General features: G+C 32.8%; 1 protein-coding gene and 1 pseudogene across 2 annotated transcripts; both read left to right on the forward strand.

Annotated features, from left to right (window-relative positions):
* Nucleotides 1–3803: 3803 nt before the first annotated feature.
* On the forward strand, nt 3804–7730 carry LOC107915108 (iron-sulfur protein NUBPL). Of its 2 annotated transcripts, none has more exons than XM_016844249.2 (8): nt 3804–4055; nt 4182–4302; nt 4390–4512; nt 4994–5091; nt 5576–5702; nt 6303–6388; nt 6846–6971; nt 7152–7730. In XM_016844249.2, exons 1-8 carry the CDS (start codon nt 4029–4031, stop codon nt 7293–7295), a joined length of 852 nt encoding a protein of 283 aa, XP_016699738.1. In that variant the 5' UTR covers nt 3804–4028; the 3' UTR covers nt 7296–7730. The 2 variants fall into 2 exon arrangements, with proteins under 2 accessions (XP_016699738.1, XP_040955729.1); XM_041099795.1 differs by having other exon boundaries at nt 3896–4055; nt 5576–5660.
* Nucleotides 7731–8447: 717 nt separating this feature from the next.
* On the forward strand, nt 8448–12068 carry LOC107915115 (5-dehydro-2-deoxygluconokinase-like; annotated as a pseudogene).
* Nucleotides 12069–22628: the final 10560 nt, after the last annotated feature.

Consider the following 22628-nt stretch of genomic DNA (forward strand, 5'->3'; position numbering starts at 1 on the left):
AATGATAGGATTCGTTAATTCGACTAAACTTGATTTGAATTTTTTAAACTCAATACAAAAAATATTTAAATTGAATTCTATTGTAAAATAAAATTCATTAATTCGATTCACTCAAAAATTTTTAACTAAATTTAACTAGACTAAATCGGATGCTCCCTTAGGATTTATGCCTTAGCTGAGCCGGGCCTCACATGGGCTTTGTGCTCTTTTTGAGTTGGAGCCTTTCTGAACCACTGATTACGCCTTAATGGGGTTTTTCCATTTAATTTGGGGTATAATAAAATTGTGTGTAACCAAATTTAAAAGAATTTGTTATTAATTTTGAGCCTTTATTTGTGAAACAATTATCACTGTAAATATTAAATAAAAAAACTGATATTATTGATATATACAATGTATCTTAATATTAATCATAATTTGATAATACACATAATAATGATTTCTTCAAATTAATATTATTGATAAAATAACAATTAAGGTGTGCAATTTTTATGATTATTTTCACAATAAAATAATTACTATATATGTCCACACATGGGTATATGTATTGATACATAACTCTTGATTTTGTATTTTTGTACTGTTTTAAACATTCTGAGCTTATTGAAGCTCGGAATTGATCCTCTAATATTTCCAATCACTAATTAAATATTTTTAAATAATTTTAAAATTTTTATCTAAAATTTAATAATTAATTAAATTATTTTAAAGTTTAAATTTTTAAACATTTTTTCAATATTTTTACAATATATGTACTTCAGTAACATCTCTCATATATCAAGACCAAAATGAGTAAGCGGTGTTATATATTAAGTACAAATGTGATGTTGTTACATTGACGAGTGATATGATTAAAGTCATTCCTTGTACTAGATTAAAAATAGTGGATTAAAATTTCTAACTAAGCCCCACAAATATAAGTAATTATCTAACTGTATAACTAGCTATTTTTGTGTTGATATTCTTTTGTTGTTTTATGATTTTCCTTTTAGTAATTTTAATTTCTATTTTACTTTTAAAATACACATTCTATTTTACCTATTTCATGACTATATAAGATTTTTACCAATTTCTTAGCGAATTTAGTTTTTTGAATAAAGTCTTTTCTGGATTCCACCCAACTAAACATTCAAGAAATAAATATTATTTTTCAGTCAATGCATGGACTTTTCTTTTTTTTAAACAAAGTACTATATATATATATATCTTCACTAGAATTCATCACGAGTCAGATCATTCGCCTGAACTCGAAGGTCCACCCAAAAAAGGGAAGTTTTAGACAAAAACATAAGTCTGAAAAAAAGATTTGGACAAAAAATAAAATCAATTTTTTAAACAAATCAGACCTCAGGTAAAATGTTTTGACCTGACCCGAATCAACTTTTTTTTTTTCTGCTGCTATTTTACTATCATTTTACTATTATTTTGCTATCATTTTGCTATTATATTATTACTATTTTGTTGTTATTCATTAAATATTGTATAGCTTATGTTTTATTGTTAATTATGCTACTATTTTAGAGATATTTGTTTGCTAAGTTGCAACTATCTTTGTATTATTTAAGTATAAATATTTTTTTAATGTATTTTCTATTTGTTGGGAAACATTTATTTTAATATTTTTAATATATTTGATGTATTATATTTTTTTAAATTTATTTTAAAATAAAATAATTTTAATACAAACGGACCGAATTAGACTCGAGTTTAATATTTTTTTCATTTAAGTCAAGTTTATACAAAATTTTAAACTTATTTTTTAGATTGGGCGCTAAACTTAAAAAACAGACCTAAATTTCTGTATCAGCCCGAGCGACTGACCTGCAAATAAATGGTGCACTACTTTTACAGAAAAAAGTAATAAACCTGTAAGACTGGTAATAATCCTGAACAAATTAAACATGTCCATGATTTCGAACCAAATGGGAACATGGTTTTGTCCATATGACTGGTGAAAAGATAAGCAAAAGCATTATAAGCTGAAGCATGCAATTTTTAAAATTAAAAAGAAAAAATACAAATATTTTGAATAAAGCAATCAAACTATACATATGTTTCTTGAATAAACTGTCAATTAACAGCGGTTTCATTTCCAGCCCAACATTACTTGGACTTTGGATGTACTAAGAATAAAGACAAATAAGTTATCAATCAAGTATGTTGTTAAACAACTAGGAAAATTTTATTTTCCATCATATTAAGAATCATGATGAGTCTCCTTGGCTGTAGAAGCCAGTACCCCAAACTCAGGTACAACTCCGGTAAGCGCCGGAAGTGCGTGCATAACATTACCGGCTACGTTCATGCCACCCAGCTTGCAGATGCCGGTTTCTCTTCCGGGGATTTCGGTGCATGGATTGTGACCGGTCCCCGTCACCGGACCTTTCTGTAGTGATTGAAGCAGAAGCTCATGTTTTGCCAGCCATTGCTCCCCATCCAATGGCCTCATTGCACCAAGTTGAAGCGAGGCTATTAATAAGGTGAAAGCCAATAAAGCTGAAAACAGTTTTTCGATTACCATCTTCTTTGAAAGGGCAGAATATTATTGCTATGAGGTGGGTGAGAATGGTGAGAAGGTTCAATAAATATATAGAGAGGCAGCGGTGTTGAGTGGTTATCCTATGGGTGTGGTTTGACTGCAGCCTGAATAGGGCTTTGGCTTTATTGAAATTTCAGAAATTTGACTAAATTAAGCCGTAGTTTGAAGGTTGAAAGGAGGTGGAACTGATAAACAACACGGCTCCTTCAACCACTGACAGTCATAAAAAGTGGGGAACGTGCACCATTTTATGTTATTATATATGTCAATGGATTGAATCCTCTATGTCAATCCTGACTTGTTATATAATGTGAAAAAAAGATAGTGCGTATGGGGAAGTAAAAGGCGAAGAAAACAAAAGATGCGTGTATGTTGAGGTAATGTAGCCAAGAAAATGAATACAAGGTGTTGAAAACCTTTTGTGACCTTGTTTTACAAGCTTTTAGCTTCCACCATGGAATAGAGATGCGCTTCGAATTTAGCTACGATGGTTCATTTGGGTGTTGATTTAGTCATCGGATTGGGATCTAAATGAACTAGTTTAGCTTGGAATTTACAATAGAGAAAAGTTCATTAGTCTTGTGGGCTCATTTTCTAATACGATCTTGAATATTTGCACCACTATTTGTACTTCATTGTGTTGAAAACACATTAAAGAAAAAAGTAAACCTTTATTCTTAAAATTAAAATTTTAAACTCACTCAATTCAAACTCGAAAATAATTTGTATAAAAAATAATCTAAACTTAATATGAATCACTTTAGTAAATAGTCCAAATTTATTCAAATAAGAGTGTCAAACCCGATAATTTTAGCAAATAGCTCAAACTTGAGATTATCCGAATCCAAAATGATCTAAACCTAAAATTACCTTAACAAATAATATAAACTTATCCAAAGTTAAGCATCAAACGAGATACCACATCAGTATTTTCATCCTGAATTTCAAGATTTAAATTTGGATTTTATTTTTTTTAGGATGAAAATGTTGATAGGATATAAAACTGTTGGAAAAGAGATACAGATGACGTGATGTCACTATTTCATACAATCTTATTCTCAAAGGATAATGATTGGATAAAAAAATTCATTTAAATAATTTAAATAATATGAACCGGAAATTACTTAAACTTGAAAATATGAAAAACTTTGTTTACTTGTGAAATGTTTGGAGTTGATAATGGTTCAACTCCAAATAATTCAAATGTAAAATGATGGGAAAAGAAACGTAAGGTGATGACCGGTTTTCATGCTGGCAGGGTCCACCCATTCTAACACGCACCCTAGTCGATGGGCTTCTTGATGGGCCCTACTACCCGTCCAGGTAAGTGGGCTTCACCTTCCTTTCGTAGGTTCTTCAGAGCCCTCGCCTCATGCTTGTTGATGGGCAAACAACCAAAACCAATACACCAAGTATCTCTAAGTGAAGAAAGATGCGATCTTTTGCTGTTGTGTGTTTCTGAGACTCGTGAACTGTTACTTACTTCCTAATGAAAGGCTTCTGGCGACCCTTTGCTGTAAGTTAAAGGCTCTTGTGCTTCGCTGGTTTCACTTATTAAAGCTTCATTTCTTGTTGATATTTGAGAAATTTACTCTTCTTTTTGGGTTTGATTCAAAAGTTGATTCTTTTTTTCTTTGGGCAGAGGCTTGGGGGTGCTAGGAGCTATTCAGTGTTAAGCAATGATCAACTGAGAATTAACGGGGTTAAAGATGTAATTGCTGTTGCTTCTGGTAAAGGTGGTGTAGGCAAGTCTACCACCGCAGGTAATCTATTCTTTTCAGATTTATGAGGTAGGAATGCCATTTTCCAGGGGTTTCCACTAATATTAGTTGTTTTGCAATCTTTTGCAGTTAATTTGGCGGTTGCATTAGCTAACAAGTGCGGATTGAAAGTGGGCGTGCTTGATGCAGATGTGTATGGACCATCTGTTCCAACCATGATGAACATCCACCAAAAGCCAGAAGTTAATAATGGTAACATTTCTATCTTCCAATAGATATCTTTCTGTCAGTGGATGAAAATGTGGAAAATGTTATATCTATTTGTACATTAATTATCCATTAATTACAAGTTACAACAGGAATGAAGTATTTAAAAGTGTAATCTTTTTTTTTTTGGCCAGGGGTGGGGGACGGGGGGAGGTTAAAAAAGTTCCATCTGATAGTGCTGAATGTGTTTCATTGTAGATTTCAGTTACGTATGAAATCTTACATAGCAGATTGAGTCTTCAATGATCAATTAACAAATGGTTAAAGATCATATTCTGTATCTCTATCTCCAGTTTAATAAGAATTTGATTGATGCATGCCTGAGTCAAAAATTGTGTGGTCTTTTAGACTAGCTCAGAAAGAATCATTGACAGCAGAATTTTAGCTAGATAGTTTTCAATCATTTCTTACCTTTTATATGAGATATGTTTTTAAAGCTCTCTCTCTCTCATACACACACGCACAGATATGAAGATGATTCCTATTGAAAACTATGGAGTGAAGTGTATGTCAATGGGATTCCTGGTGGATAAGGATGCACCAATTGTCTGGAGAGGCCCCATGGTATTCCGATTTATAAAGTTTCTTGTTCTTTTTCTTTCCCTCATTCATGGTGGAACATAAACATTGTTATAGCTTCTGTGTAAAAAGTGGCTTGTTTAACAATCCAGCTGTCCATCTATCTCTTCTTACATTCAGAGAGCAGAGAAAGCAAGATTGTGCTGCCAGCCTATTAGTTTCAAATCCAACCTTAGTTGAGTTGGCTTCCCTATTTCATATAATGTAGATATTGTGTTATAAGTCACAGTTGCTTCATTTGAGAGTTTGTCCCATAAATTGGAACTTGTGTATTTCCATCCTTTGCCTACTTTTGTTATTCATAAAATCTACAACCTGTGCAAAAAAAAAAGACTGCTCATAATACGTGTTACCTGTCTAACAAATGCATTTTCCGATCTTAAGAATTTTGGAAGCTAAACTGTTTTAAACATTCCTTCTCTCATTTTAAGTTTACATGGTATTTTGTGATAGCTTAAATTTATTTCAGGTGATGAGTGCTCTTCAGAAAATGTCGAGGGAAGTTGCTTGGGGAGTTCTTGATATCCTTGTGGTGGATATGCCCCCTGGCACAGGTGATGCACAACTAACTATGTCCCAGAAGCTTCAGTTGTCAGGTGGATAATAAAATTTTAGCTTCTTTTTTTCCCCTTCTTTTGGGAGAAAGGTGTTTGGTACTGTGCTTGAAAACTGACATATCAAAACCAAGATGAGCTTGGACTAGTCATAAAACATGAAATACCTCTTTGGCTGGATAGGTGTTCCACTCGCTATGTAAATTCAAGCTTCGTCTATCAAACCTCATTAATGTCATCATCACTCAGATCATTTGTGCCTATATATGATTTTTAGTTGATTTCCTTGATAAAGTTGAATCACTTTGACATCACAATAGCTTGAATGAAAATAATTATTACCTTGCTATGTTACCTTTTGGCATCACCTTCACCCGATTCTCTCTTGCGCGAATAAGAGGCTAAAATTATGATGTCTTTTATTTTCTAAGGTCTAGTTTGAGAAGGATAAGAACATCACTTTTACCCTCTCCCCAAACTCTCTTTCCTTTCCTACTGTCCAACCACCAACATCCTTGACAGGGACAAACGGAAATGAAGGGAAGCATATCTTACTTCACTTGCCCTATCTGATATATTCATTAAATTCAAAAACTTATGTTTGATGGTTTTTTTTCTTTAATCATTGTTTGTTTTTCTTAGGTGCTTTAATAGTTTCAACCCCACAAGATGTTGCACTGATTGATGCTCGTAGAGGAGTTAGAATGTTCTCTAAAGTTCAAGTTCCTGTAAGTCATAAGTTCTGCATGTATTCTCTTATCAGGCCAGCAAAGCTTGTTGAAAATTTGTGTATGGTGCCTAAATTTGGTATTGTTATGAAGTTCTGAAAAATGACTGCATTCAACTGCATGTGATATTACGCATTTATATTGTCAGTTACTATTACTTAGTACTTTAAGTTATAAATCTGTTTGTGGGATAGAAATGTTATTGTTGTCATTGAAAGATTTTGGTTTTATGAAATTCTTTCTGGGAAGAGTATAATATCTGAACTGTTGCCAACAGTGCATGGCTGCATTAAAGGATATTGGCTAAGCTTTTTGAGCATGTGGATGGTGTCAGCACCTTCCATAGAACTTCCTTACGGTGTGATGTAATAGTTTTGTTATTACTATCGATCGTTATAACAACTATACCCTCTCTACTCTTGTGGAGTTAATTTTGAAATTCCGACTGCTTTTATAGATTTTGGGATTAATAGAGAACATGAGCTACTTCAAGTGTCCACACTGTGGTGAACCTTCGTTCATCTTTGGTGCTGGTGGAGCCCGTAAAACAGCAGCTGAGATGGGGTTGCAACTTGTTGGTGAGGTCAGTTGTTGATTGAAGTTAACCAACTACAAGCAAGTATTAAAGTGACTAGCTATAACAAATCGAAAATCATTAAGGAGGACTTTCTTTGGCCTAACTTGATAGCTATTATATTGTTTAACGTAGCTGCTAATATTCAAAGCTGCAAATTTATATGATCCGTTACCAATACCTTCTCAGATACCCATTGAATTGGACATTAGGAAAGGCTGTGACAAAGGCATGCCGATAGTGGTATCAGCACCTGATTCCGCTGTCTCCAAGGCTTACCATGATGTAGCTCAAACTGTTGTCATGAGACTTGAGGATCTGGCAAAGGCATGAAAATACTCTTGAGGTTGGTCAGTGAAGTTTGCTTGTGCCAACCATCTTCATTCCCGTGTTTTCGTGGTGGTGCTTTGTTCATCCTGATATAAATAATTTTTAAGTTTGAGCATTTTTGGTCATGCGATGACAATATTAAGCATTTGGGACCATAGTGATTAAGAAACTTATTTGATGAATTACACACTCAGACCAGTTTAGCTAGGAGCATACGATTTACAGTCTGCATTTCTGCACCGCAGATGGAAGGGATGAGGCCTTGATCTGTACATTTTTATCTGGTCTGTCTTTACATGGATGCTGGACACGGTTTCTTGATTGTTTCATGTAAATGTACTATTCTTAAATTAGATGACTCTGAAATGATTTAAATCTTCGAAATTGGAAATAATCCAAGAACCTTCCAACCAGAAACATAGGTTGGGTGTTGCAACACTTTTGGTACTTGAGCTTTGAATCGTTCAAACAGGCAAAAGATGTTGAAGTCTTAAAACAATGATACATTGAATAATGTAATTTGAGCATATTCATATGCTATTCTGATAGCCGTCACTCTTTCTGCCAAAGAAAACTACTGCCACGTTTATTCTTGAACGTTTCTTAAGATTATATTGCTTGAAAAGTTAATCTGTAATACAATTCAGATAACATAGATTCTATCTTTTTCTAAAGACAATTACGAGCTATTCAAAGGTCTTTGAAAACCATTCTAATGAAAATTATCATGGATTTAACATCTCCATTCAACTTTGTAACCAAACTTTATCTTTTTTTTTTTTGGAAAAGAAAAGGTAAAAAGATGAAAATATTGTAGAAATGAAAGAAAGTGACGACATAATTGCAGATTCCATCTAGGAATCCCCCACTGGAAATCAAAGTTAAAAGATGAATGAACAGAAAACAAGAGCCATTACTTTTTCTCTCTTCTATTAACAAATTTAATCTTTCCCTTAAAAATTTAATTCATTTCTATTATTTGATTATTTTATCAATTAATGTACAAATAAATTTTTTTAAATAAATTGGATAAAATTTAATATATAATTAATTTAATTTGATTTTACTTACTCCATTGGAATAAATATTGTTATGAGGGTTGGAACTTTGATTGACTCAACCCTTTGGAAATAAAAAAAGGTAACATCTTTAGCCAATCGCCACCCATTCATTTATTCCGTAACCTTTTCCTTTTCAGTTTAAGCATAGTTTTTATATTGAAATTACTATTCCAATTTGTTTGCTCTCAACTTCCATTTCTTCTTCTTCGTCGTCATCATCAGTTTTTTTTTGACGCATTTTCACTTAGGCATTCAGCTGAATGAATCACCAATCAGTAGCCTTTAAGAACACCCAATTCCCTTTCCCTCCCCCCCTTCACCATTCCACCCCTATCCCTTCTCGCCTCCTCTTTGCCTTTTCCCTCCATCCTAACAAGACCATCACCAAATCTCCCTACTCTGCCTTCTCTTGCCGGGGTTTCCATACCCCACTTCTCAATCACCCCTCTAGCTCTTTCCACTCTTCCAACGCTACGAAACCCGCCGCCGTCAAAACCGTCGATGTCGCCACTCTCGGCAACCTCTGCGTCGATATTGTCCTCAATGTTCCTAAATTACCCCTCCTTCCCCAGATTCTCGCAAGGCCTTACATGGAGCAGTTATCCTCCTCTCCTCCCGATAAGGTAAAAAAAGATTTCTTTCCCTAGTTTTTTGGATAATGGTAAAAGGAATGGTACTCTTTTTCCAAATGGGTTTTCAAATTTATTTTCCTTTTGGGTCACAGCAATACTGGGAAGCTGGTGGAAACTGTAATATGGCTATAGCAGCTGCCAGGCTGGGACTTAAGTGTGTTGCAATAGGTCACGTTGGTAATGAAATTTATGGGAAGTTTCTTGAAGATGTGCTTCAAGCTGAAGGAATTGGTATGGTTGGAATGAGTGAAGAAACTGATGTTCTCAACGCTCCTAGTTCTTCTTATGAAACCCTCTTATGCTGGGTGCTTGTTGACCCTTTGCAAAAACATGGCTTTTGCAGGTAAAGAAAAAAAAATCTTGTCTTGTGGCTGTTTTTTTAATGATGTGCACCAAATTTGGTTGAGAAAATGGTTGCTGAAGTTTTATGTGGTGTTGTTTTTGTTTCATTAGTCGGGCGGATTTTAGTAAGGAACCTGCTTTTAGCTGGATGAATACACTTTCTGAAGAAGTAAAGAGGGCAATTAAACGCTCGAGAATCCTGTTTTGTAATGGTTATGACTTTGATGAGCTTTCCCCTCATATGATAATCTCGGCTGTGGAGTATACAGTCGAAGTTGGCACATCGGTGTTTTTCGATCCAGGGCCGCGTGGGAAGAGTCTTTTAAGTGGAACTGTGGAAGAGCAAAAAGCACTTGAGCATCTTGAGGATGAGTGATGTCCTCCTTCTAACATCTGACGAGGTGCTTTTCTGAATCTATGGACATTTTCATTCTATTTTCCTTTATTCTCTGTTTGTATTGTGCTTTTATATCTATTTTCCAATGCTTTCATATCTCATTTTGATGTAATTGTAATCATTTCAACTTTCTGAAGTTGCTTCACTTGATCGTTCGTAAAGTGCAGGCCATGGCCTTTTCTTTCAATATTTTTGCTGCAGTCCTTTTTGTTCCTTGTTGTCTAAGCGTGGTCTAAGCACCTTCAATTTGAACCTGATGGTCCAGTCTCCTATTAGACCTGTTTCAGTTCATGCCCAAATCATCTCGACTTTTGTCTAATCACTTGGAATGATTGTTCCTTTACTGGTTAGTTCTTTAGCTGAACCATCAATCTAAGAATATTTGTCAACTATCCGAGATGAAAATGCTGAACTCTATACTTCGTGCATTCATTTTATCAATATTCGTCTTTCTTTGCCTGAAAAAGCACAGGTGTTTTTAGGTTATAGGACATGAGTATTCTTCATTCTTTGATTAATATTACGTATGCCCGCAGCTTTGGAGGTTTGGATCCCAGTAGGAAGTATTTGGGCTTTTATGGTATTTGATATGGAATATATCTATCTAATAGCCTCTTTTGGCTGTTTACCTAATTACTTACATTTATGGACTTTCAGGCTGAATCTTTAACCGGCCTAGTGGACCCGATTCTTGCAGCGCAGGAGTTGCTGAGGAAAGGAAACCGCACAAAATGGGTGGTTGTGAAGATGGGCCCTAAGGGTTCCATTCTGATAACCAAGTCCGGTATTACTTGTGCATCTGCATTTAAGGTGAGTTATAGCTTCCTTTTATATCCGAAAACTTAAAAAAGGGTTTAGCTACATGGTGATTGTTATTAATGGAAATACCTTGAATAAGTTGTCAAGTTGCTTTAAGCTTGGATGCCTTTCATTTTAGCTTGAAAATGTATTTTTAAAGTTCATGGTCATGTATACCTTAAGTAGTAACTAACAGAAATTTCAGATACATATTTTAAAATGTAAATTGTCCCTGAAAATATGAAGCCTGTTTTCTGAAAATTTGCCTCCTTACAGCTTTGTAAAGAAGCTACATATGACTAGACCTATCAATTCTGATCTGAACTTGAAAATCCAACTTGATCTCAAGTCCAACCCAACTCAATTTGATTATAAAAAGTCAACAACTTGAATTTGCCTAACCCAAACATGAATTGACCCAAACCTAAATTGGCCTGAATCCGAAGCAATCTGAATCTGGGACAACCCAAACCTACCACCTAACTTGAGAGGACTTGAACTTAAAGTGGCCAAAATCCAAAATGATTCAAATCCATAATGACTTGATCCAAATGACCACTTGAGATGATCTGAACCTGAAATTGACTCAGACCCAAAATTATAGGAAAGTATTAAATCTGAATTGACACGATCTAGATAGATCTAACCCAAAATCAGTCTGACCCACCTAATTGATAGGTCTAATATAACCATTCTTTTGGATTTGGTCATTCTTCTAACCTGTCCGAATTCTTTTCAACATTTGATTAGGTGAAAATCATGGACACTGTCGGGTGTGGAGATAGTTTTGTAGCTGCCATTGCATATGGTTTTATACATAATATTCCATTGGTTACTACGTTAGCATTTGCAAATGCCGTGGGTGCTGCTACCGCCATGGGTTGTGGTGCTGGTAGGAATGTAGCTACATTGAAGCAAGTGGTGGAATTGATGGAAACACCCGACCTCAATGAGGATGATAAGTTCTGGAATGAGCTACTGAGGGAACATTTGGACTCACAAGAGGTCACATTTCTGTCAAAAATGGTTCTAAATGGAAGCAATGGCAGGATGAAGCACGTTACATTGCAAAAGGTGGTTTCTGAGTTGCTGCCTAAGCTTAAATCAAGTCAATTAGAGGGCACACTGTCATCTTAATGGGATAGCAGAGGAAATTAGATTCACAGCAAACAATACAAGTTTCAAAGGACGTCCTTGTATGAAATCAGTCTGGGTTTGATTTGTTTGGCAATACCACAGCAAGTTCTTGACCGGGTTCTGAATGAAGTAGTTCCTGGGAAGATATCAAGTGAGAAATAAAGACAGTGCTTCATATGCTGTTTTTTGAGCATTTTTTGCCACAATTCATGGGTTTGTGAATTGTGCTAGGGTAAGATCAGCTTTTGCATACCAATGCAAAGATGTTCTGTTTATGTTTATTTATTTGTTAAAACTGTGTGATTTTGCAGAATCAAATTTATGAAAGTTGTGATTTTTGCTAATAAAACTCCATCTGATACCAATATGTAATTTTTCCAGTACTAATTCTAAGTATGTTTATTTTTCATCTGATACTGGTATCCTTTCGGTTCTATAATAAACTACATAAAATACCATAAATTAAGTGAAAGAACTTAGCTGTGTGATTATTAATGAAAGAACCAAAATTATTATTTCAATAATTGCATACACAAAAAGTGAATGACCTGGACCCAGAACCAGAGACAAAAAGTGAACTTAACTGCGTGGTTATTAATGAACCAAAGACGTCACATGACCCATCATTGACACCCATGATTTAGAACCCGGATGCTAAATCTAGAACCCGATTCTAAATTTTAAACTTTAGATCATAGATCTTAAACTTTAAATCTTGAACCCTAAACCTTAAACCTTAAACCTTATACTTTGGACCCTAGACTTTAGACTACAATTTTTTAACCCTAAATCCTAGGCCATGGACCTTGACTTTAGACCCTAAACCTTTAACCTTAGACCTTGGACCTTAGACTCAGGACCTTAAAACTTGGATCATAGATCCTGGACCTTGAACCCTGGGTCCATGGTTCAAGGTCTAGGATTCAAGATTTTAGGCTTTAAGGTCTAAGATTCAAGATTTTAGAGTCCAAGGTTTGTGGTCTAGGGTTCAGAGTTCAAGGTCCAGGGTCTATGGTCAAAGGTTTAGAGTCTAAGATTCAAGTTTAAAAAAATATCAAAATGATGTGTCAATTACATAAGGGATACAAAATATGCGTAGGTTAAGGATTTATTAGGGAGCTTGGACTTCAACTTAGGAGCATCGCATCACTATTTAAGGTTTTAAAGTTTCTTTCGTAACTATATTGGGAATTATTTGTCTAAGAATAATGACATGTACACTAAGGCTTATTTTGAATATGAAAAATGTAAATTTGATTTGTAATTCAAACCCCTTTTTGTGTTATCAAATGAATTTTGATTAGTCATTTAGTTTAAATATGACCGTGATGTGTAATTTAAGCTTGAAAGGGGACTTAAATTTGTTTTATAATGTCTTAGAACCCTTGGAAATGATACAGATGTGTTTGCACATGTTTTTAAGTATTTTTAGACTAGTTTTTAGCTTTAGGAACTAGGTTCCGATACCCATGCTATAAGGGGCCCAATTGCCGATATATAGGATTTATGTATCGGAACCTTAGCCCAATTATCAATACATAGATTCTGTGTATCGATACATAGGCCCTAAACCTAGATCACTACACTATTTTGAGTTTTTTGAGCCTACTAAAGCTCAGATTTTGACCTCAAACACTTTTGATCACCTACAAAATGATTCTAAATGATTTTAAAATACTTCCAAGCTATAAATTTATTCTTAAACTAAACTTTATGTTTTACCAAAATATTTAAAGTTTGAAAATTTCAAGATCTCTGAGATTTTTGCTTTGTATATGCTCCGGTAACATTTTCCATTCGTAATGCAACCTGAGACGGGTGAGAGGTGTTGCATCTACTTCTACCTATAGAAACATCTCTCACCTGGATAGCAAAGGATAATTTAAGTGCCAAAGTGAGACGAAAAAATGCTTAGGTACCAAAGTGGAAAAACAAATATAATTTAGGGGCTAAAATGAGCATTAAGCTTTGGAAAAATGCATCTATATTCTGTACTAAAAACAAAGTGAATGATTTTGTTAATAATGTCGGAAAAACGGTTTTGAAAAACGCAGGTGAAAATAAATTTAGGGGAAAACCAGAGTTTTAAAATTATTTTCAAAACAAGATCTTTGTTGTGATATCTAAATTAATAAACACTTAATCAAAAGTGTACATTTTTTATTCGTCTAGGATGAGCACTTCAATCGAGTAGTACTTTTCGCTATCCTCAAGCTCACGTCTACCGAGTGTGAGCTTGCTTTGAATCAGAAAAATTTTTCACAAAAATTACCAGTGGGGTAATTTCGTAATTTCTCTAAACTTTTGGGTCAAGTTGTAAATCAAAAAAATATCTCTAGAAATTTTCTGGAATAATCTCTTTAGAGAATTTTCTCTCTACAACTTTCTCTTGAATTCAAGTGTGTGTAAATGATAACCCGAGGCTCTCTTTATATAGGGAGAGTTTAGAGAGTTCAACTATTATTAAACTTAATCACTTTAGTTTCTCGTTTGATGTGTTCAATATCAAAATTAAATATGCTCAAAATTGCCTGCCATCTTGCAAAAATCTGTTTTGAGGCAATGTTTTGAACATCTTTTTGTAAAACTTCTTTTGCTGAGTTGCAATCGAATCGCAAAAGGAATTTTTGATTTAATAAATCACTTTGGAATTTTGTAATGCATAAAACAATTGATAAAATTTCTTTTTTAATAGTACTATAATTTTGCTGAGTAGGATTCCAGTGTCTGGAAGTAAACTGGACTACTTGCTCTTTTCCTCATTTAACTTGTTTTAGGATCCCACCATACCCTATTTCAGAAGCATCTGTTTCAACTATCTTGGGGGCATTTGGATCAGCTAAATATAAACAAGGAAGCTTAGTGATTTGTTTTTTGATTTGGGTGATAATATTGGTATGGTTTTTTGTCCAAGGTTGTGGATTCTTTTTGAGTCTATCATATAATGGTTTACATAATTTGCTAAGACCTGGATAAAAGTCTATAACATAATTGAGGCTTCCTAAGAACCTTTGTAATTGGACTTTATCAAGAATTTGGTCTGGGAATTTGCTAGCAAATTCTATAGATCGTTCTATTGGGGTAATGGTTCCTTGGGTAATGTAATGACCTAAAAACCTTACTTTGGTTTGGAATAAACTTATTTTGGATTTAGAAACTACTAAACCATTATTTCTTATGACTTTTATAAAGATTGATATATGTTTAAAGTGTTTTTGTAAATTTTCTGAAAATACTAATACATCATCGATGTATACTATTGTGAATTGAGAATATTGGTAAAAAATATCATTCATTATTCTTTGGAACTCAGATGGAGCATTTTTTAACCCAAAAGGCATTACATTCCATTCTTATTGTCCAAATGGTACAGTAAATGATGTTTTATATCTTTCTTCTTCTTTTATTTGGATTTGCCAAAATCCGGATTTCATATCAAATTTTGAGAAAATATTTGCATTACAAAGTTTTTGTAGCAAATCTTTCTTATTTGGTATTGGGTATCTAATCCATTTTAAGGCTTGATTGAGAGGTTTGTAATTAATTACTAATCTTGGCGTTCCTCTTTCAAGTTCTGCATTTTTTATTACATAAAATGCTGAACAACTCCAAGGGGAACTTCTCTTTCTAATTAATTTTTTATTAAGAAGGTCTTGTATTTCTTTTCTACAAAATTCTTCCATTTCTTTGTTCATTTGTATTGGTCTTGCTTTTGTGGGTATTTGTCTTTCATCAAAATCGTTTTCGTATGGTAATGTTACTTCATGTTTCTTTCTATTCCAAAAGGCATTAGGAATGTCAGAGCAAATTGTTGATTCTATTTCCTTTTTGATTTGATCTATTCTTTTTTGTATTTCTCTTTTTCTTAATTGTTCATTTAATTTTTTAAAACATATTTCTTCTTTTAGGAAAGAGATTTGCTTCTGTTTGTAATTAATTAAATTATTAATTTGTCCATTATGAATGGATAAAGATTTTAATAGGTTGAGGTTTCTTATTTTCGGTTTTTCTACAAAAGGAAATTCTATCTTAATGTTTAAAACTTTAGTGGAGATAGAATTTAAATTTCCAAATTTTCAAATTAAGTTTTCAAACTTAAGCTTTCAAATTACAAATATCTCATTACCAATCCAGTCCTTAGATCCTCGGGACTTCCTGGTATCAGAGCCAAGGAGGAGCAGGTATTCTTAAGTTTAAGAAAATATTCAATTTGTTTTCGTTATTTCTGAGTTCTGGTTTAACTATCTTTATTATCGTATTATTATTTTGTTGAGAATTGATACAGTGTCCAGTTAGCCATGGGTTAGGCGTGTCAAGGACTAAGTATCCCCGTAGGCAACTTAATTAATTCAAAGATTCAGATAGTAGAACCCCCTATAGGAAATACGAAAACAAAGAATGTTTCCTCTCCTTAGAAGAACCAATTCTTCTGCTAGCTTTGTTTCTAATCAATCCCAAGAATCTGACCAAACCTCAAACAACACTGTTAATGAACAAGAAGAACATTATGAAAATATTCCCCAAAGATTTGATAATTGGACTCTTCCAAGAGTTCCAACAAACCAAGTTTACAAAAAAAAACAACTTTTGAAAATTTAAATGCTTTTTGCAGTTATGTTATAAAAACAAAAGAAAGGAGTTTACCTATTCAAAAAGAATATGAAACAATCCAATTGTTAGATAAAGTCGTCATTAATAAACTCAAAGAACAAAGATACAAATACATCCATTTTGGATTAGTCCAGGTTGGAGTCAAACCTCTTAGTGTTGAAGCCACTAAAAATACCTCAATATTAGTAGTCTTAAGAGACCAAAGACACATCATGTTTAATGACTCATTATTAAGAACTATAGAAACAAGCCTATGTACTGGCCCGATACATTTTAATTGTTATCCAAATTTTATGGTTTCTTTGACTGATAAAAATATTTTACAATCTTTGGCACTTCAAATACATACCCATAACTACAAAATGCTTCCTGGTACAGAAGTGTTAACTTTGGTTTATAGACTTCATTTCAAAGCCATGTATTCTGTAGTTAATACCAAGGCTTTACTCCAAAGCCCAAAAGGAGAAACCCTCTTAATAGAGACAGACACCACAAGATCTCATACTACAATCCCCAGAACAATACAATGGCATGAGATAAACCTTCCTGATAAGTGGAAACTTGAAGGTGCTACAGACCCTGTGGCACCAACCCCCATAAGAAACACTTCATTAAGTGAAATTTTTCAGCACCAAGATGGCACAGTTGAATTAAAATTCAATAGGCCACAAAGAATGCCTCCAAGACACTCCTTCGAAATAGGAAGTACCAGCACAACTTTTAGGAGGTTAAATATAGAAGAAGAGTCAAATCCAGAAACACAAACAGTAGATTTTAGGATAGCTAGAGCTTCTGTCTCTTCTATCCCAACAACATTTAGGACCAATTTACAAGGAATAGATAATTCCTCAAATATAGCTCAACCTATCTATGCCAGACAAGAAGAGAGTCCCCAAAATTCACCTAACATGTCACCAACTTATTCATCAATGACTAATAATGCAAGACAAAGAGAAAATTCAGAAATATTTGTTTTAGAAAAATTGTTTGAAATAAATAAAGAATGGTGCAGAAAGCACTTCTATTCCAACAAAAATAAGCAAAAAAGAGAAGATTACTTTAAAAATTATAATGATAAAAAAGAAAATATTCTTCAAGAATATTATAGATTTATGAATACTCATAAAGTTCATATAAAATTCTTTGAATGGTTTGAAGAATATTATTTAGGATCTGTTAATACAATAAGACATAATACTAGATGGCAGACTAATAAAGGAGAAGTTGAATCTCGACATCCCCCTTTAATGGAGGTTCAATATCTTCATAAGAATACTGGAATAAAATCAAACCCTTTAAGAATGAGAGCTCCCGATGCAGGAGAACAAATCTCATCAAAAGATATCAAAATGATAGTAGAACAAAACAATTATACAAATATTAATCTTCATACAATAGGAAAACAATTAGATTATATTGAAAATTTGGTAGAAAGTCAACCAATCAAGAGAGAACCTGTAAAAGAGATAACCGAAAAAAGTTCCAAAGAACCAATATTCACACCTTATGAGATTCCAAAAGCTTTCCAAAATCCCAAAATGATTTCCTAACAGAAATCCAAAATAGACTTAATGCTTTAGAAAACCATAAGTCTGAATTAATCGCCCCTGATACCCCAATACAAACCCAATATTCAGTAAATACATTACACCAATCCTCTCAATCTGACTCGGATCAGTCAGATGAACAACAAATTAACAAGATGGCTTGGAAAGAACCAAAAAGATTATATTATCCAAAAATCACTGCACCTGATCTTAACATAGAAGAAAAACCTGTTTTCCAAAATAAATACAATGCTAATACAATCTATGAATGGAATATAGATGGAATGTCCGAATATAATATTCTGAGTTTATTACAACAAATGACAATGGTTTCAAATGTTTATAAAACCCAAAATCAAAATGGATTAATCAATGACCATGCTATAGCTAATCTTTTAGTTGCTGGATTTACTGGTCAATTAAAAGGATGGTGGGATCATGCACTGACTAAAACCCAACAGGAAGAAATTTTAAAAGCAATAAAAAAAGATGACCAAAATAGAATTATTTTAGACGAACAAGGAAGAGAAATCCAAGATGCAGTAGCAACTTTAATTTTCTCAATCTCTAAACACTTCTTTGGAGATCCTTCTCATATTAAAGATAGAAATTCAGAATTATTATCAAATTTAAAATGTAAAAAATTAACCGATTTTAAATGGTATAAAGATGTCTTTATGACTAGAGTCATGCAAAGATCAGATAACCAACAACCATTTTGGAAAGAAAAATTTCTAGCAGGACTTCCCACATTATTAGGAGAAAAAGTTAAGAATCAAATAAGAGAAAATTACAAAGGTATTATTCTATATGAAAAGCTTACATATGGTGAACTAATTAGTTTCACCCAAAAAGAAGGATTAAAAATTTGCCAAGATTTAAAATTACAAAAACAACTCAAGAAAGAAAGATATCAATGTAGAAAGGAATTAGGATCATTCTGCCACCAATTTGACATCAGGAATGAGCCTTCTTCTTCAAAAACATGTTGCCCTGAAAAGCCAAAAAATAGGAAAAAGAATATTTCAGAATATTATAAAAAACCTAAATATAAAAAATATAGAAAAGGGAAGAAACAACAAAAACAGAAAACAAAATTGACAAAACAATAAAATGTTATAGATGTGGAAAACCAGGACATATCTCAAAATATTGTAAAATCAAAAGAAAAATCAATAACTTAAATTTAGAAGAAGAGATGGAACAAAAATTAAATAAAATCCTATTAGAAACAACTTCTTCTGAAAATGGTACATCTACTGAAACAGATGAATTACAAATAGACGAATTATATACAACATCCCAGTCTTCTGGAGATGAGAATGAACCTTCAATTAATATGCTAACTAAAGATCAAGAATTTATGATAGAAGTTATTGATAAAATTCAAGACCTAGAGCTTAAAAGAGAATACCTTTTGAAATTAAAATCCTCATTAAAAGATAAACCAGAAAAAGAAAAAGAAATCATTTCTAGTCAATCACAAATGTATAATATACAAGATATAATATTTAATAAATATGAAAAATAAAACCAAGACAAATTACAAACTCTGAATTACAGTTGGAAATAAAACATATTAAATCTGAACTTTCTCAGCTTAAAATAGAACAACAAGAAATGAAAGAACAAATTAGATCCTTAAAACACGAAACCTCAGAAAAAAGTTCATCAGAAACTGAACCTGAACCTGAAGAAAATACACAAGAATATATGATGGTTCTAACTGAAGTATCTATTCAAAGATATTTAATAAAAATAAATATTGTCATAAATAATGAATTTCAATTAGAAACAATAGCCCTTTTTGATACAGGAGCGGACCAAAACTGCATTAGAGAAGGAATAATTCCAACAAAATATTATAATAAAACATCAGAATCTCTTAAGGCTGCAAATGGAAAAAATTAAAAATTACTTACAAAATTCCCAATGCAGAAATATCCAACAAAGGTATAAAATATCAAACATGTTTTTTAATGGTAAAAGATATCACCCAAGATGTCATATTAGGAACCCCATTCATATCCTTACTCAAACCTTATAAAGTAACAAATAATTCTATCTCCACTAAAGTTTTAAACACTAAGGTAGAATTTCCTTTTGTAGAAAAACCGAAAATAAGAAACCTCAACCTATTAAAATCTTTATCCATTCATAATGGACAAATTAATAATTTAATTAATTACAAACAGAAGCAAATCTCTTTCCTAAAAGAAGAAATATGTTTTAAAAATTAAATGAACAATTAAGAAAAAGAGAAATACAAAAAGAATAGATCAAATCAAAAAAGAAATAGAATCAACGATTTGCTCTGACATTCCTAATGCCTTTTGGAATAGAAAGAAATATGAAGTAACATTACCATACGAAAACGATTTTGATGAAAGACAAATACCCACAAAAGCAAGACCAATACAAATGAACAAAGAAATGGAAGAATTTTGTAGAAAAGAAATACAAGACCTTCTTAATAAAAAATTAATTAGAAAGAGCAGTTCCCCTAGGAATTGTTCAGCATTTTATGTAATAAAAAATGCAGAACTTGAAAGAGGAATGCCAAGATTAGTAATTAATTACAAACCTCTCAATCAAGCCTTAAAATGGATTAGATACCCAATACCAAATAAAAAAGATTTGCTACAAAAACTTTGTAATGCAAATATTTTCTCAAAATTTGATATGAAATCCAGATTTTGGCAAATCCAAATAAAAGAAGAAGAAAGATATAAAATAGCATTTACTATACCATTTGGACAATACGAATGGAATGTAATGCCTTTTGGGTTAAAAAATGCTCCATCTGAGTTCCAAAGAATAATGAATGATATTTTTTACCAATATTCTCAATTCACAGTAGTATACATTGATGATGTATTAGTATTTTCAGAAAATTTAGAAAAACACTTTAAACATATATCAATCTTTATAAAAGTCATAAGAAATAATGGTTTAGTAGTTTCTAAATCTAAAATAAGTTTATTCCAAACCAAAGTAAGGTTTTTAGGTCATTATATTACCCAAGGAACCATTACCCCAATAGAACGATCTATAGAATTTGCTAGCAAATTCCCAAACCAAATTCTTGATAAAGTCCAATTACAAAGGTTCTTAGGAAGCCTCAATTATGTTATAGACTTTTATCCAGGTCTTAGTAAATTATGTAAACCATTATATGATAGACTCAAAAAGAATCCACAACCTTGGACAAAAAACCATACCAATATTATCACCCAAATCAAAAAACAAATCACTAAGCTTCCTTGTTTATATTTAGCTGATCCAAATGCCCCCAAGATAGTTGAAACAGATGCTTCTGAAATAGGGTATGGTGGGATCCTAAAACAAGTTAAAGGAGGAAAAAAGCAAGTAGTCCAGTTTACTTCCAGACACTGGAATCCTACTCAGTAAAATTATAGTACTATTAAAAAGAAATTTTATCAATTGTTTTATGCATTACAAAATTCCAAAGTGATTTATTAAATCAAAAATTCCTTTTGCGAATCGATTGCAAATCAGCAAAAGAAGTTTTACAAAAAGATGTTCAAAACATTGCCTCAAAACAGATTTTTGCAAGATGGCAGGCAATTTTGAGCATATTTGATTTTGATATTGAATACATCAAAGGAGAAACTAATTCTTTGCCTGATTTTCTCACCAGAGAGTTTCTTCAAAAATGCCCCCCAAACTCCGAGACAAAGGAAAAGGGAAAATAGAATAATCATCCAAAACCCAAATCACATCAAAACCAATTAAAACATGGTATGAAATTTGCCATGAAGAAGATGAGAAATCATCATCATCGTCAAAATCCTCCAAAAATATAATAATTCAAGATGCACAAGATCCAAATGAGATTGGTTCTCAAATCAAAAAATGGATTGAGTCCCTATCTCAATCTCCAGAAGTAGCATTGGCCTTTTCGCAAATAAAAGAGGAAACTCTTCTCAAACAAATTGTTGCTGAAGCAGCAAAGGTTTCAAAAAATAAAGAGATTGTTTTACACAAACCAAAATCTCTTAAAAATGTTTTAAAAGAGACTTCTCTCCAAGATGTTTTTCCAAAAGAGATAGCGGTATCTTCACAAACTGCTACACAAAAATCTTCACAATATTTTCCAAACAAATATTTTGAAAAAATTCTTGTTATGGAGGAAGAATTTTCAGAAAAACCTCCACATATACTGGCAAAAGAACTTTTCAATGGATAGCATTTCAAACCATTGGATTCTCAAAAACCCCAACAGTTTTATGAAAATATACTGGTCCAAACTGGATCTGTTTTGTTCAAACATTACACAGATCCAAAAGATCCAAATTTTATTACCCATTCAACAGCCCAAATATTAAAAATTCTTCGACCAAGAGATTGGAGTGAAAACCCAAATGCTCCAAAGAAATTCCCAGCCAAATTTACCACCAAAATAGACCATTACCCATATTTTACATATTGGGATTACCAAATGGCATGGTACAATGCCTTTTTAATGAACAACCAACACATGAGACATTCGTGGCTCATATATTTCAAATATGGCACCCAATTCAAATTCCCAAACTGGTTCCAAGAGTGGTGGAATTGGTATGGACCATCATCCTTTGAGATACTACCAGAAAAAATTCAAAACTTATGGCCCAAATTATTTGACAAATTTCATCCTGAACCAGATCAAAAACACATTTACAAGACAATCCATTTTTTCTCAAAACTATGCATTTCCTGGATTGTCTCATGGAATTATTCTTATGAGCAAGACCAACACACTGGAATTCCATTATTAGTTCGCAATTACAGGACTAAATGGTGGGACA

Source organism: Gossypium hirsutum, chromosome D08 (assembly GCF_007990345.1).
Source record: "Gossypium hirsutum isolate 1008001.06 chromosome D08, Gossypium_hirsutum_v2.1, whole genome shotgun sequence".
NCBI lineage: Eukaryota > Viridiplantae > Streptophyta > Magnoliopsida > Malvales > Malvaceae > Gossypium > Gossypium hirsutum.

Excerpts from the sequence above, each read along its gene's own strand:
- LOC107915108 (XM_016844249.2), top strand. The coding sequence starts at position 4,029 with ATGAAAGGCTTCTGGCGACCCTTTGCT. Across the intron at positions 4,513-4,993 it reads AAAGCCAGAAGTTAATAATG|ATATGAAGATGATTCCTATT; the intron begins GTAACATTTCTA and ends ACACACGCACAG. Across the intron at positions 5,703-6,302 it reads CCAGAAGCTTCAGTTGTCAG|GTGCTTTAATAGTTTCAACC; the intron begins GTGGATAATAAA and ends TGTTTTTCTTAG.